At 37.0% G+C, this 13,332-nt stretch overlaps 2 protein-coding genes across 8 annotated transcripts; one reads left to right on the top strand and one right to left on the bottom strand.

Moving 5' to 3' along the window:
• Positions 1–318: 318 nt before the first annotated feature.
• Positions 319–8,025, top strand: LOC132192768 (uncharacterized). 6 transcript variants are annotated; one of them, XM_059612875.1, is made up of 6 exons: positions 319–407; positions 661–769; positions 1,059–1,122; positions 5,450–5,541; positions 5,640–6,196; positions 6,250–8,025. In XM_059612875.1, the coding sequence occupies exons 3-6, from the start codon at positions 1,079–1,081 to the stop codon at positions 7,180–7,182; spliced, it is 1,626 nt and encodes a 541-aa protein (XP_059468858.1). In that variant the 5' UTR covers positions 319–407; positions 661–769; positions 1,059–1,078; the 3' UTR covers positions 7,183–8,025. The 6 variants fall into 6 exon arrangements, with proteins under 6 accessions (XP_059468858.1, XP_059468885.1, XP_059468866.1 ...); XM_059612883.1 differs by having other exon boundaries at positions 354–411; XM_059612918.1 differs by lacking the exons at positions 319–407; positions 661–769; positions 1,059–1,122 and adding exons at positions 3,114–3,350; positions 3,562–4,772; positions 4,984–5,135 and having other exon boundaries at positions 6,250–8,024.
• LOC132192797 (uncharacterized) lies at positions 7,330–12,618 on the bottom strand. 2 transcript variants are annotated; one of them, XM_059612938.1, is made up of 7 exons: positions 12,450–12,618; positions 10,722–10,836; positions 9,834–9,969; positions 9,327–9,470; positions 9,019–9,245; positions 8,651–8,868; positions 7,330–8,584 (listed from the first exon to the last, which is right to left on the bottom strand). In XM_059612938.1, exons 4-7 carry the CDS (start codon positions 9,395–9,397, stop codon positions 8,411–8,413), a joined length of 690 nt encoding a protein of 229 aa, XP_059468921.1. In that variant the 5' UTR covers positions 9,398–9,470; positions 9,834–9,969; positions 10,722–10,836; positions 12,450–12,618; the 3' UTR covers positions 7,330–8,410. The 2 variants fall into 2 exon arrangements, with proteins under 2 accessions (XP_059468921.1, XP_059468914.1); XM_059612931.1 differs by lacking the exon at positions 10,722–10,836.
• Positions 12,619–13,332: the final 714 nt, after the last annotated feature.

Genomic DNA, 13,332 nt, shown 5'->3' with positions numbered 1-13,332 from the left:
AAAAACAATTCATTGAATCAATATTGAAGATACATTTATTTCCCACAGTATCATTGAAAACTTAAATTAGAAAATATAATGACATATTCGCTATTTTCTTTTTTTTATTGTAAAAAAATATCATTGCCTGAGCATTAAGTTGTGAGCATGAGGCTGAGCCAGTGTAATAATAATGCTTGTATTAAACGCGTACAACTACCGGTCAAAGCAGAGTTTTCGCGCCACGTATGATATGAAAATTATGAACGAGAGCTGCAATTGGCGAGCGGACCAAGCATCCAGCCAACGAGATTCCAGCGTGACGTCACAATCGACCATATGACCTCTCTTGCATATGTGCACTGGACACTGGAAGCACATGGATTTGTTTTGATCTCTATTCTTGGCGATTTCTCATTTTTGCATTCGTTGGTGCTTTTAATTCGATAATAATTTTAGTTATCGTTCTTGTTTGCGCTGGCTACGATTTTAAAATTAGGAGACGCATACATAACTAACATTTTTCATGTTTTAATTTCTTAAAATTTTCATGCAAAACGTTTCCGTCTGAAATTTAAATTTATCGATAAAAGTGTGTTTATAGAATTTGATATTGTAAATAAGTTTCCATTGCCCTTCCACTAGGCTTGTAATTTAATTATGTTATTTTGATTGCTTCAGTACACCAAGCCAAATCCGGACAACTCGGAACTTTGGAAGGACGAAGATCCATTTTGGAAACCTAACCACTGGATAACCATAACCCAAAAATGTCAAAAAAGGCCAAGAGGTAAACATAATATATTCAGGTTTCAATTTGGCAGCGAGTCCTCTTTTGGGACGCCCGACGCCATAAAAACTTTTTGTTTTGGTTTTATTTTGGTTATGCGCGCGCTATGTAGTGTTCGATACATACATAATATGTATTTCCTGCTGGAGGGTCACATCTGCTGGATAAGTGGGAAAGCGGAAAATTTGAATGGGAATACGCTTACGCGGTGTAATTTTTGTAAAATTTGGGGGGGGGGTTCACCAGTGAATATACATACATATATTGTGAAAAAAAATTATAATTCCAGAAGTAACGACAGCGAATTAGATGTCCATCGTCTTGTGGAGATTGCCCGCGCAAAAAGATCAAAAGTGCAGAATCTGCCCTTCTGGAAAATAAATTTGATAAAATTTGATCCAAAGTTAGAAAAAATTAGAAAAAATTAGATCCAATATATGGTTAGAAATGCGATTCATGATGTTTCTGATAAATTATTTTTTCAAAGTTTTAAAATTTTTTTTGGTCCCAAAAAAATGTGCATGAAAAAATTAGAAAAAATTAGAAAAAAATTTGAAAAAATTCGAAAAAGTTTGATGCGAAAATTCGATAAAATTTAATGTTGAAATAAACATGGAATTTTTTATTTTTGATAATGAGTAATACAACCAACAGAGCCCAAACAAAAATTAACTGACGAAAAAGACACACGTACCGTAAATATGTTTGGATTTTAAGTTGAATGAGTGACCACCAGGCGTCGCTGGCTCAAAGTTTTGCTGCGGGCATGAGTGTTTGATGTATTCTGGGTTGATCGATGCGCACGTATTTTTATCATTTTTATACTGAAAAGTGTGCTTCAATAATAGGAATGTAAAAGTTCGCCACCGCCAACTCTTCTTTGAAATTATTAAAATTTGAAAAAATTTATCAAATTTTTTCTAATTTTATAAAATTTTTTCTAATTTTATCAAACTTTTTCTAATTTTATCAAACTTTTTCTAATTTTATCAAACTTTTTCTAATTTATCAAATTTTTTACATATAAAATTAAATTTTTTAATCTAATCTTCTTAAATTTGTGTCTAGAATTGTTGCTTCATTAAATTAAAATTTCATCCAATATTTAATAAAATATTTTCATCGCTCGTCCGACTCTCTAGCAAATTTTGGTGCTGTCAGCTCGGAGAAGCTTACGGTCGGAAACTCCACCACTTGTCCGCACCGATCTGGTTACTGCGTGCAGTGTAGGAAAACAAGTGACCGGACTTATCTAGTGGCCAACTGTCCCTCCCTGAAGTTTGCTCAGACGTAATGACACCAGGTGAGACCTTATGCATGTATTTGCATTGCTTTAGTAATTGACGTTTACGTTTTACAATAGTTATTTAATATATCTTGTAATTTCATCAAATTTTTTTTAAGTTTTACTAAATTTGTTTAGAATTTATTAAATATTTATAAAATTTTATCAAATTTTTCAAATTTTTTATCAGATTTTTTTCTAATTTTCTAATTTTTTTTTTAACAATTTGAGACACAAATTCAAGAAGATGAGAAAAAAAAATTTAATTTAATATGTAACAAATTTGATAAAATTAGAGAAAAATTTGATAAAATTTGAAGAAATTTGATAGAATTTGAAAAAATTTTATAAAATTTTATAAATATTTAATAAATTCTAAACAAATTTGGTAAAACTTGAAAAAAATTTGATGAAATTACAAGATATATTAAATAACTATTGTAAAACGTAAACGTCAATTACTAAAGCAATGCAAATACATGCATAAGGTCTCACCTGGTGTCATTACGTCTGAGCAAACTTCAGGGAGGGACAGTTGGCCACTAGATAAGTCCGGTCACTTGTTTTCCTACACTGCACGCAGTAACCAGATCGGTGCGGACAAGTGGTGGAGTTTCCGACCGTAAGCTTCTCCGAGCTGACAGCACCAAAATTTGCTAGAGAGTCGGACGAGCGATGAAAATATTTTATTAAATATTGGATGAAATTTTAATTTAATGAAGCAACAATTCTAGACACAAATTTAAGAAGATTAGATTAAAAAATTTAATTTTATATGTAAAAAATTTGATAAATTAGAAAAAGTTTGATAAAATTAGAAAAAATTTGATAAAATTAGAAAAAGTTTTAAAAAATTAGAAAAAATTTTATAAATTTTTTCAAATTTTAATAATTTCAAAGAAGAGTTGGCGGTGGCGAACCTTTACATTCCTATTATTGAAGCACACTTTTCAGTATAAAAATGATAAAAATACGTGCGCATCGATCAACCCAGAATACATCAAACACTCATGCCCGCAGCATAACTTTGAGCCAGCGACGCCTGGTGGTCACTCATTCAACTTAAAATCCAAACATATGTAGCGGTCAGCGGTTTCCCGCTGCCCACTACAAATCGTTTAGTCAAGACTAAACCACTCCACCACCCTGTGCTGCACCCTACAGCATTTACCCTGCAGCACTCCCATGCAATGTGAGCCCCACCCAACCACGTTTATTCTCGCGCCCCAAGCCAGCCATGGAGCGCGCGTCTCAATCGCTCACTCAACAAACCTTCGCCTGAACCCAACTTATGGGGTAAGAACCTTTCTGTGCAATTTCCCTCGACGGCAAAATGACCCGCCCAGTGAATAAGTGCATAATCACCGGCCCCGCCAGTGAATTTAACCCAAAACGCCGAACCTAAAACTGTTCGCCGGCTGAGCAATGCCGGCGCCTCCACTCAATTTACCAATACTCAAATAACATGTTTGTAATTCATTGTACTGATTGTATTATGTTTTTACAGTTCGAATTTCAACTTCCGATTCTAATACCAACACATCCTGAATGTACAACACCGCCTTACTACAATATACGAATTAAAAGAATCTTCTGGAGTTTAATTTAATTATTATTCTCCCTTTGTGTTGGCCAACCTGGCCCGTACAAAATGGTGACCCCGAACAAGATACCGAACGCGATGCTTCAACGCAGAATCGCCTTCAACACGATGCTTCAACGCAAAATCGCTTTCAACAAGATGCTTCAACGCAGAATCGCCTTCAACAAATCAAGCCATCGAGTGACAGAACCAACATACACATTCGGCAGACCGCCGAACGACGAGCTTTCGCCATGATGCCGTCACAACACCGCCAACACCAATGCTGTCAGCAGCCACGCCTCCTCACATGCAAGCAACCGTGGCCGCCGCCAAGGCCAAATCTTTGGACAGCAGCTGTCCTTCGAACCTACACTTACCAAGGATCGAACCTCTCCACAGAAGCCGTCAGACAACACTGCACCGCGCTTCCAAAAACTGTCGCTGCACCTACTCACAATTTTGCTCCACACGAGTTTTATGCAGAACTCTCGTCTGAATCAGAGCATACATCAGCGACGCCGACACGAGCCTTCAAACTCGGACCGACACGGCAAGTATGTGACCTGCAACCCACCGCGCAAACGAGACATAGCAGTTTCTCGTCACCTTTGGGGACACACCCTGTCGGACACACCTGAAAGAGCTGATCGGACCAACTACCTTCCAGCACGCCAAGTTCCCCCGGCTGGAATCAACCAACATACAGAACTTCCAAGTTCTCCTGTTTTTGGACTCAGCAAAAGTCCAACGCCTCAAATTCCTCGTTCACTCCAGCCTATACAAGAGTGACCTTCTCGCCAAGAGACAACTTCTCGCCAAGAGACACCTTCTCGCCAAGAGACACCTTCTCGCCCAGAGACACCTCACCAAGAGAAACATACTGAGAGTGACCTCCGGTCTCCAAGTGGGGGCCTATGTAGCGGTCAGCGGTTTCCCGCTGCCCACTACAAATCGTTTAGTCAAGACTAAACCACTCCACCACCCTGTGCTGCACCCTACAGCATTTACCCTGCAGCACTCCCATGCAATGTGAGCCCCACCCAACCACGTTTATTCTCGCGCCCCAAGCCAGCCATGGAGCGCGCGTCTCAATCGCTCACTCAACAAACCTTCGCCTGAACCCAACTTATGGGGTAAGAACCTTTCTGTGCAATTTCCCTCGACGGCAAAATGACCCGCCCAGTGAATAAGTGCATAATCACCGGCCCCGCCAGTGAATTTAACCCAAAACGCCGAACCTAAAACTGTTCGCCGGCTGAGCAATGCCGGCGCCTCCACTCAATTTACCAATACTCAAATAACATGTTTGTAATTCATTGTACTGATTGTATTATGTTTTTACAGTTCGAATTTCAACTTCCGATTCTAATACCAACACATCCTGAATGTACAACACCGCCTTACTACAATATACGAATTAAAAGAATCTTCTGGAGTTTAATTTAATTATTATTCTCCCTTTGTGTTGGCCAACCTGGCCCGTACACATATTTACGGTACGTGTGTCTTTTTCGTCAGTTAATTTTTGTTTGGGCTCTGTTGGTTGTATTACTCATTATCAAAAATAAAAAATTCCATGTTTATTTCAACATTAAATTTTATCGAATTTTCGCATCAAACTTTTTCGAATTTTTTCTAATTTTTTTCTAATTTTTTCATGCACATTTTTTTGGGACCAAAAAAAATTTTAAAACTTTGAAAAAATAATTTATCAGAAACATCATGAATCGCATTTCTAACCATATATTGGATCTAATTTTTTCTAATTTTTTCTAACTTTGGATCAAATTTTATCAAATTTATTTTCCAGAAGGGTGAAGCCTTTGAAAGAACTTGTTTTGAAAAAGATAGCGGACAGCGATGAATGTGCACAAACCTCTCTCAAACCATTTCACTACCTCTGTAAGTAAATTAATTTATTCTATAAATCGAAATCCATGTATGTATGATTTATATTTTTATGTCTAATTACATACTGAATGTTTGATGTTTGATTACAGCACCTATGATGAAGAAGGAAATCTTGAGTCACATGGCATCCCAACAAGGATCAATTGACGAATATCAGACCCAAGCCATGGCCAACTGGATGTTTGAATTGGCAAGCCATCTCTTGGATGTTCACACAAAGGAATTTGACTTCAGCATCTTTGGAACTAGATGCGCCTGGGAATACATTGAGCGCGACCAGAAAGTGTGGCAGATGCTGGCCGACAAGTGTCCAAACTTGGAGAGCATCTTGGATAAGCGCCGGACTGCTATCTGGTTAATCGATAACAACCCGGACAATGACATAGAGTGCAACAAACTCTACATGCGTAACATGCTTCCGTACCTACGGAAATTCCCAAAATTGGAACATATTTCCCTGATAAAGTATATTTGCGACTCTGAAGACTTGGCGCAGCTTGCTTATCACTGGCCGAATTTGCTGACTTTGTCTGTTGCCTTTGAATTCGTCGACTCTGACACTCTGAGAAATTTGTTTCATTTTCAAAAACTGGAACATCTGGAAATTGAATGGAGCAAATTTGATATCTGGAGTATTAAGAATGAGGTATTTCCTAATATTTTAGATTTTTAAAACATTAACATTTTTTATTCTTACAGTTACTTTACAATGAGCAGTTCCTCTACTTAGAGCGCTTCAAATCGGAATGCATGGAGCACCTGCCGAACTTGCAGTACCTCTCAGGAGGCGCAGAATTCCACAACGAACTGCCATACCAAGGCAAAAGAAAACTCGCCTTAAGAGAAATTGACGTTTCGGTTGGCTTCAACCTTGAACTTGTCCCCTTTTTGGAAAAACTGAAAGTGACAGGACCAGGTTTTGAAATTCCAAGCCATACTTTTGGTAATCTTACCAATCTAACTGTTTTGATTTTGTACGAAATGAAAGATTCTCATATTTCTGATGTGCTTACTCACTGTGGTGCCAGGCTACACGAACTTGTCTTAAACGAATCAGTTTATGAAGCTGGCTTGGACCTTTACGAGTTAGTCTTTAAGTGCCAGCAACTACGTACACTTAAAATTTCTTCGTGTGATCTATCCGTGAAAGAGAGCAATTTTAAATCTCAAGTGAATGGCAAGCATTTTAAAATCATCAGGCATTTTTTGTTCAGAAATTACAAAGAGGACCATGAATGTGAATTTCCGTCTGATTTGATTCTCCTTTTATTTGGGGCACCAGAATTGGAAGAATTAGCTATTTTACATGCCTTTACTCTTTGCTCCACTGACCTGTCGTATTTAACTGAGCAGCTTCTTCAAGGACGCATCTTGAAAAATTTAAAGTTATTCGAGTTTGATTGCAACATTGAAAACTCCATCTATTGCGATGATTTACTTAAATTCCTCTGCCTCCTACCAGCTCATGCTCCTAAACTCCAAAAAATGCAAGGAGAAAGTTCTAGTGAAGAATTTCATGAGTCATTTAAAAAATCTATTCTGTATAATGATCTAATTATTGATGGTTTTAAATTTTTTATAGGATGGTATGAATATGATTCTTTTTATGATTCAAGTGATAGTACCGAATGATACATCATCAAAAGATGTAATCATTTTACCAATTATTAAAATGCATGCAAAATATTAAAGCATCTATGATTACTAAAAAAATGTAAATCGATCTTTTGCTCTGACCATGACATGAATGACTTATGGAAATAAAAGAACAGTTCATAATTCATAATAAACTTTTATGGCATGAATAATGTTATTAATTATGATGCATAATATTCCTACTAAACAATTAATTAAGATATATGTTGGTTAGCATTAAATTAAATAACTGAGTATTCCTCTGGCCTCGTGCCTTGCAACCCAACAATATAGAGCTGCTGCTTCTCTACCTTGGATCGGTGGCCGGTGGCTGCTCTAGTGAAAATTTTTCTCAACCTCTTTATTATTTGTGATTTTTACGCCTTTTTACACTTACACAAAAGCACAACGACTCACGAAATCCGATCAATCACTGCCTGACAATTAAAAAAAGTGGCTTCTTGTTTGAAATTTTTTGACAAATGAGGAATCTTGAGTTGAAATAAAAATTTGGCAAAAAGTGTCATTTTTAATTATACGACAATTAGCATTAGCAGCAAAGTTAGTGAATTGATCAATAATTTAATTTAGAAAAGGCTGTGCTTATTGTTCCAGCATTACAAATGACACATTGCCAAGCTCATATCATCATGTCAATACTATATATAAAAAAAACTTTCAGAAATTCCAAAGAAGGCACTTTTTGTAACAAGAAAAAATATTGTGTTCAATTATATTTGAACCCGTTCTTGTGCACAATGCGTGGCTCATCTTTTGTAAATGGATTTCAATCAAATATTGAAAATATAATGGTGTTGCAGAGATAATAAATAAAAAGCAATTCTTTGAACTATCACATTATATTGATCTATTCATGCAACAGAAATTAATGAATACAATTATAATAATACAAATTATTAGTCAAAAGTTTTCACAAAATGAAAAATATATTAAGAAGAATTTTCTGTGTGATTTAAATCAACTCAATTAGGCACAAACAAGGAACCTGCCACGAGTTGGTGGGGTTTTTTTTACACAGGGGACATCAGCCTTGCATACCTGCCGCAGTACCAATTGTAGTTTTTGCGCTTGTTTATCTGAGGGCCGCGAGTTGCTTCCATTTGCAAAGTTTTTGGCTAAAGAAATAATGCTTCCTTTACGATAATCCCAGGATTCTTCACTTCCAAAAAGGAGCCCAGGCCTGAGCTTGGTATATCAAAAGCAGTCAGGGGGTAGCTGCTGATGGCGTTAAGGGGCACTGCATCACCGAGACTGTCTTCATGGCATTCAGCAAACGCCAAGCCACCGGATGGTTTGCCGAATGAATGGCATTCGGGTTGCGGCGCAACTCCTCGATGATCTCTGCAGCGTCTTTTGCTGGCATCACCATTTCTATGTTCTACAGAAGAGGAATAAAAAAAAGTAAGAGAGCTCTTAGAGCTTGGAATGTGTAAGAAATTATTACCCTTGCCATGGCGTACTGTGCAGCAGTGGACACTCGAAAGTAGGCAGTGACAAACACTTTGAAGCAATCAAGATGCCTCTCACCACAATCAAGCAAGAATGGCAAAGCTGCTGCCAAGTTGTTTCTTGCTTTTTCCAAGACCTGCAGTCCCGAAACTTGGAAGGACATCTCCAGCACTTTGAAGAGTGACGAGGCTGCTGCCAAGGAGCATTTAGGCACTGAAGTAAAAGGAACAAAATTAAAAATTATTCCAATTTAAATGAAAAATATAAACAAACAATAAAGCTTGAATTTTTTTGAAAACATTATTGCTTGTTATTATTTGAAGAATATTTTACTTTTTTTTTTAAATAAAATCTAAAGCTCACAGTTTCTGGCAGACAATATCACATTTTCGGGGTTGTCTGCATGAAGCGTGTGCATCATTTCAAAGTTGAACGAGCGAAAGTCGTCCCCTTTCGCCATCATTAAACTGGCTTCGAGTTTCTTCTCCAAGCCAATGCTTTTGATGCACTGTCCTGTGATGCGGTCAATCATGCTGCTTTTCTCAGCGTTGCTCAAAGTTGGCAGGAACACCATCAGACCTCGCAACACCCTTTTTGAAAAAAAAAAAAAAAAAAAAAATGAAAAATTTTGGTTTTAAATAACGTACTAAAATGAGGAGATATGGACTCACAGGTACCACGGTAGTTTGCTGTCATCAGGGAGAGTCCCCTTGTCCAAGACCAGCTCTGGGTACAACAGCATAAGCGCTTTAGTCAAAATTAATGCGCCAGCATAGTCATCACCCTCATGAGGCTGTTCAGCAATCACACGTAGCCTGGGCAAAAATCACATTGTAATACAGGTGCACTTTATGAAAAATAAAAAACCTGCCAGAGAGAAAATATATGAAAAATATCAATAAACTTCGGTTTTATGACTTTTATGATATAATTAATACTTTTCTTTAATACATATTTGGGAAAACTTTGAAAAGTCTTGTTGGTTGGCACATATTTACTTAAAAATGCAGTTTTTTGTTCCGTCTTACGTTCATTACAAAGAACACTATTTAAATGTTCAAAATTACAAAAAGGAATTTAAAAAAAAAGTTTCAGTTCTATAATCTTGGAAAGGATTTTGGGTTTTGAGCGCTCAAAAATTAAGAGGTTTTCTGATGAAAATCAACCAAAACACTCACTTTTGGATGAGGCGGTCGTCGCTCTGCTTTTGGGCGACGGGGTCGCTGAAGTTCAGCCTCGCTCCTTTGTTGCCGCGGCTGCGAAGAACCTCATCTGAAAAGTGCAAGCTCTTTCTAGACGACTGCGGATTTTGCACTGGAACAAAATTAACACAAAAGATTAGAAATCACTGCGAAAAACAAAAATCTCAATTTTAAGATGGTCTAATAAGCTGATTTTATTTTCTATTGACGAGACTAATCATAATATCAAAATGTGACGCATTTAAGGTAATAAAATAATATCTACCCACCAGTAAAGCACTTTAGCCACAATAAAGAAAAAAATCTTGCTACCAGCAAAAATCATTATTATCTAACTTAAAATGTCCACTATCTTATGTGACGGAAATATTTGAGTTACTGCATCAGTCCGTTATTTCTAAATTAAGATTTGAGTTTGGAATTTTCAAAGGACTAATTTTTAAATTTACATGTTTATGCAAAGATATATTTGCAAAACAGGCGCCTAGTGAGTATTTTATTTGTCATGATTAACGCAGCGATTGCATTCTGTGATCGATCAATATGTATGCGCAACTAAAGAGTTGAGTGAAAAGCAAAATTTCCAGCACATTTCCAGACATTACAAGGTCAAAATATTATCTTCATTGTCTGGTGAGATGGAACCAACCAACAAAATCTCAATTTGAAATCGCGTTAATAATGCACGCACTGGAGAAAGAATGTGGAACGAATTTGTGATGCCGCCCGCGGCAATATATTAATTGGGGGTCATTTGTGCATTTCACAGGAAGTGCGTTGCGCGCCTTCCACTTTCAAGCATTTCTCCTTTTCCTCTCTCGCAGCGGGTGTCCCATTTTGCTTCAAATTTGCTATCAAGATTACCTGCCCAATGATGCAGAATCCATTCTCATTAGCCCATCATCTAACACAATGCGCGCGTTTTCCTATGGCACTCGCCTAAAATATGAAGTCAAATTCCCAAGAAGCTTTCAGCGACCTTAAAAAACGCAATCGGAAAATAATTTCATTATTTCACAGTTATTTGCTGAAGAGATCAGTCTATTTATTGTTGAAAGATTGCTTTTCACTCGAAAACAAAAAACATTATGGCTTAACTAGTTTAGGGCAAAGTCTGCGACCCCCTTTTAACACAAGCCAGAAAAAAAGAGGGAAATTTTATTACAGAGAGACAAAAAAAATTAAATCTCAAATCTAACAGAATCAAATATCGATTTAATTCTGCATTTAGGCGGTTTCCTCTTGGTTTTGATTTTTGATCTTATTTTGATCTATTTTGATAAAAAAAAAACTAATTAAAATCCCATAAACACTTTGAAAAACCGAGCAGAGATGCCAATTGGAATACAGAGCGTAGAAATGAGTATTGAGAGGAGATGACAGGCGGCACCCCTGCCTCCAGCCGCCCCCGGCCTGAAGTGTTCTCGGCCAGCGTGCCTTTTGCTTCAGGGTGGTCAAGATCTGGAATGACCTGCCATCACTCCCTTGGCACGCAGTTTTTTAGTTTTTTTTTCTTTTTAAACCAGCCGCATCTCTTTCCACGTTAGGCGTATGAGGTTGTGAAAATCTTTCTTGTCAATTTGCAGAGGCATCGAGAAGATTATAACGAGAAGAATATCACTAATTCAACGCCGGTTTGTGAACAAGCAGCACAAAAATGCTTCTATCGGATAAAAATTTGATGCAAAAATCTCAGCAAGTGGGATTAAATTGAATCAAATTTACTATATATATTGTCAGAAAATTTGCAGCTCGCAAACTCTTTTATCAACATGATCAATCAATTTGTAAAGGACTACCAATTTCTAGGTTGCGATTTTCTTTAAGCCGAGGTGAAGATCGGGGAAATATTTTCACATGAGAGGAATTTGAATTGCAGCTGGCAAGAAACAGATGTGTTTGCGCATAACACAGGACGTCGATTTGCTTTTGCGACGCAGAAACAAAGAGAGTGAGAACAAACAAAATGCACCATGACAAGATTATTATTTGCCTCGCGGTCACCCTGCTAAAAATGCGACTGTGTGGAGATTTGAATGCGCAGTGAAGGAACGCTAAAGTCCTGCCTTAATTTTTCTTAATTTCTTAATTTTCTTAATTTTTCTGAACACAAACAGCAAGAAACTTGCACAATAAATCCCAAATTTATTGCAAAGCTTGATTGTTTTTCAAATTATTATTCATGTAACATTGAAATATTTTCAGAACTATTTTATCTTGTAAAAACCAGAGAGAATTATATCCGGTAGTAACGTAAAAAAAGATAAATCTGTTGCAAAGGAGGAAGGAAATCTTTTTTTCCCCATTTAATTTCATTATTCTAGAAACTGATTTGCGTGGAAAAAATTTGTTCAAGTCAAAAGAGATAAATATTAAAACAGAATCGTCTCTGAAGAGTAAAACGAGAATTATTAAAAAATAAAAGGCCTCGCGAATGTCATTGTGGCATGAATACTTTTGCGGAAAGGGAACGTTATTTAAAGATATGCCCAAATTTTTTAGTTTATTTGGCAAACACTAAAAATACATAATTCAATGCCCGCCCACGCGGCCAAATCAAAAGCAGAGGAGGAGAAATAAGAGTTGTTTTACTTATTGCGGTGATGAAAGATGTCCAGTCGGGGTAGATTCGACACGGTTAAAGGGTGCAATCTGTTGAGGGCAGCAGTGAAAAGCGGCAGGTCAGCTAAGAAGTATCAAAATGCGAGACGATGTGCAGCAAGAAGCGCTTCCCACAAAGGTGCAATCTCCACTATCTCCTATCTCCAGTGAGCCGCAGCTAGTCGGCGACGCCGGCGTGGTTTGCCTGCGACGGCGCCCCCTGCCCGCCTTCTCCCATCCCCCTTCGCCGCTCCGACCCTCTCAGGTTAGTCACACGCGCGCGTTCAAATATTTTAGTTAATTCCATTCAGACTGAATTTTTATCCGGAACATGAATTGTTTTGGCAAAATTCAATGACGTCAATAATAATTTAATAACATCATACTTACTGAACATTCCTTTGTTAAAAGTTAATTGAGTTATTGATTGAAAGAGTTATTTCAGTTATTTGAGAGAATAATTTTGTTTAAATTTAATTTCTTGCTCAAGAAATAGGTCGCAGTCAATTTATTGAAGTGGCAAAGAGCTTTTTTGTATTATGTTTAAATCCCGGTTTGATACTTGAAACGAATGATATGATTTTATAGCCATCTCATTTATATGAAATTTCCGATAATTTAGATCTACCTACAGATTTTTCTGCCTTTCCATTATTTTTTAACTTCGACTGTTCACTAAAACAGTTTGTTCCAGATAAAAAAAAATATCAGTTTTTAACTTTTTTATTTAAATATTTAAAAAAGTTAGCTCATCAATTTCATTTAAGAATCATATTTTTTTTATCTTCAGTTAAAATAATTCTTATAATACGCTCTTGAAATTCTGTCGTGTCCGATGGGACGTCTCTCCTTCTTTGGCAGGGACCGCAACCTG

This window comes from Neocloeon triangulifer, unplaced genomic scaffold (genome assembly GCF_031216515.1).
Source record: "Neocloeon triangulifer isolate White Clay Creek 2 clone unplaced genomic scaffold, ASM3121651v1 ptg000001l, whole genome shotgun sequence".
NCBI lineage: Eukaryota > Metazoa > Arthropoda > Insecta > Ephemeroptera > Baetidae > Neocloeon > Neocloeon triangulifer.
Note: the sequence above shows the minus strand (reverse complement) of the source record. Positions and strands in the feature narration are given on the sequence as shown.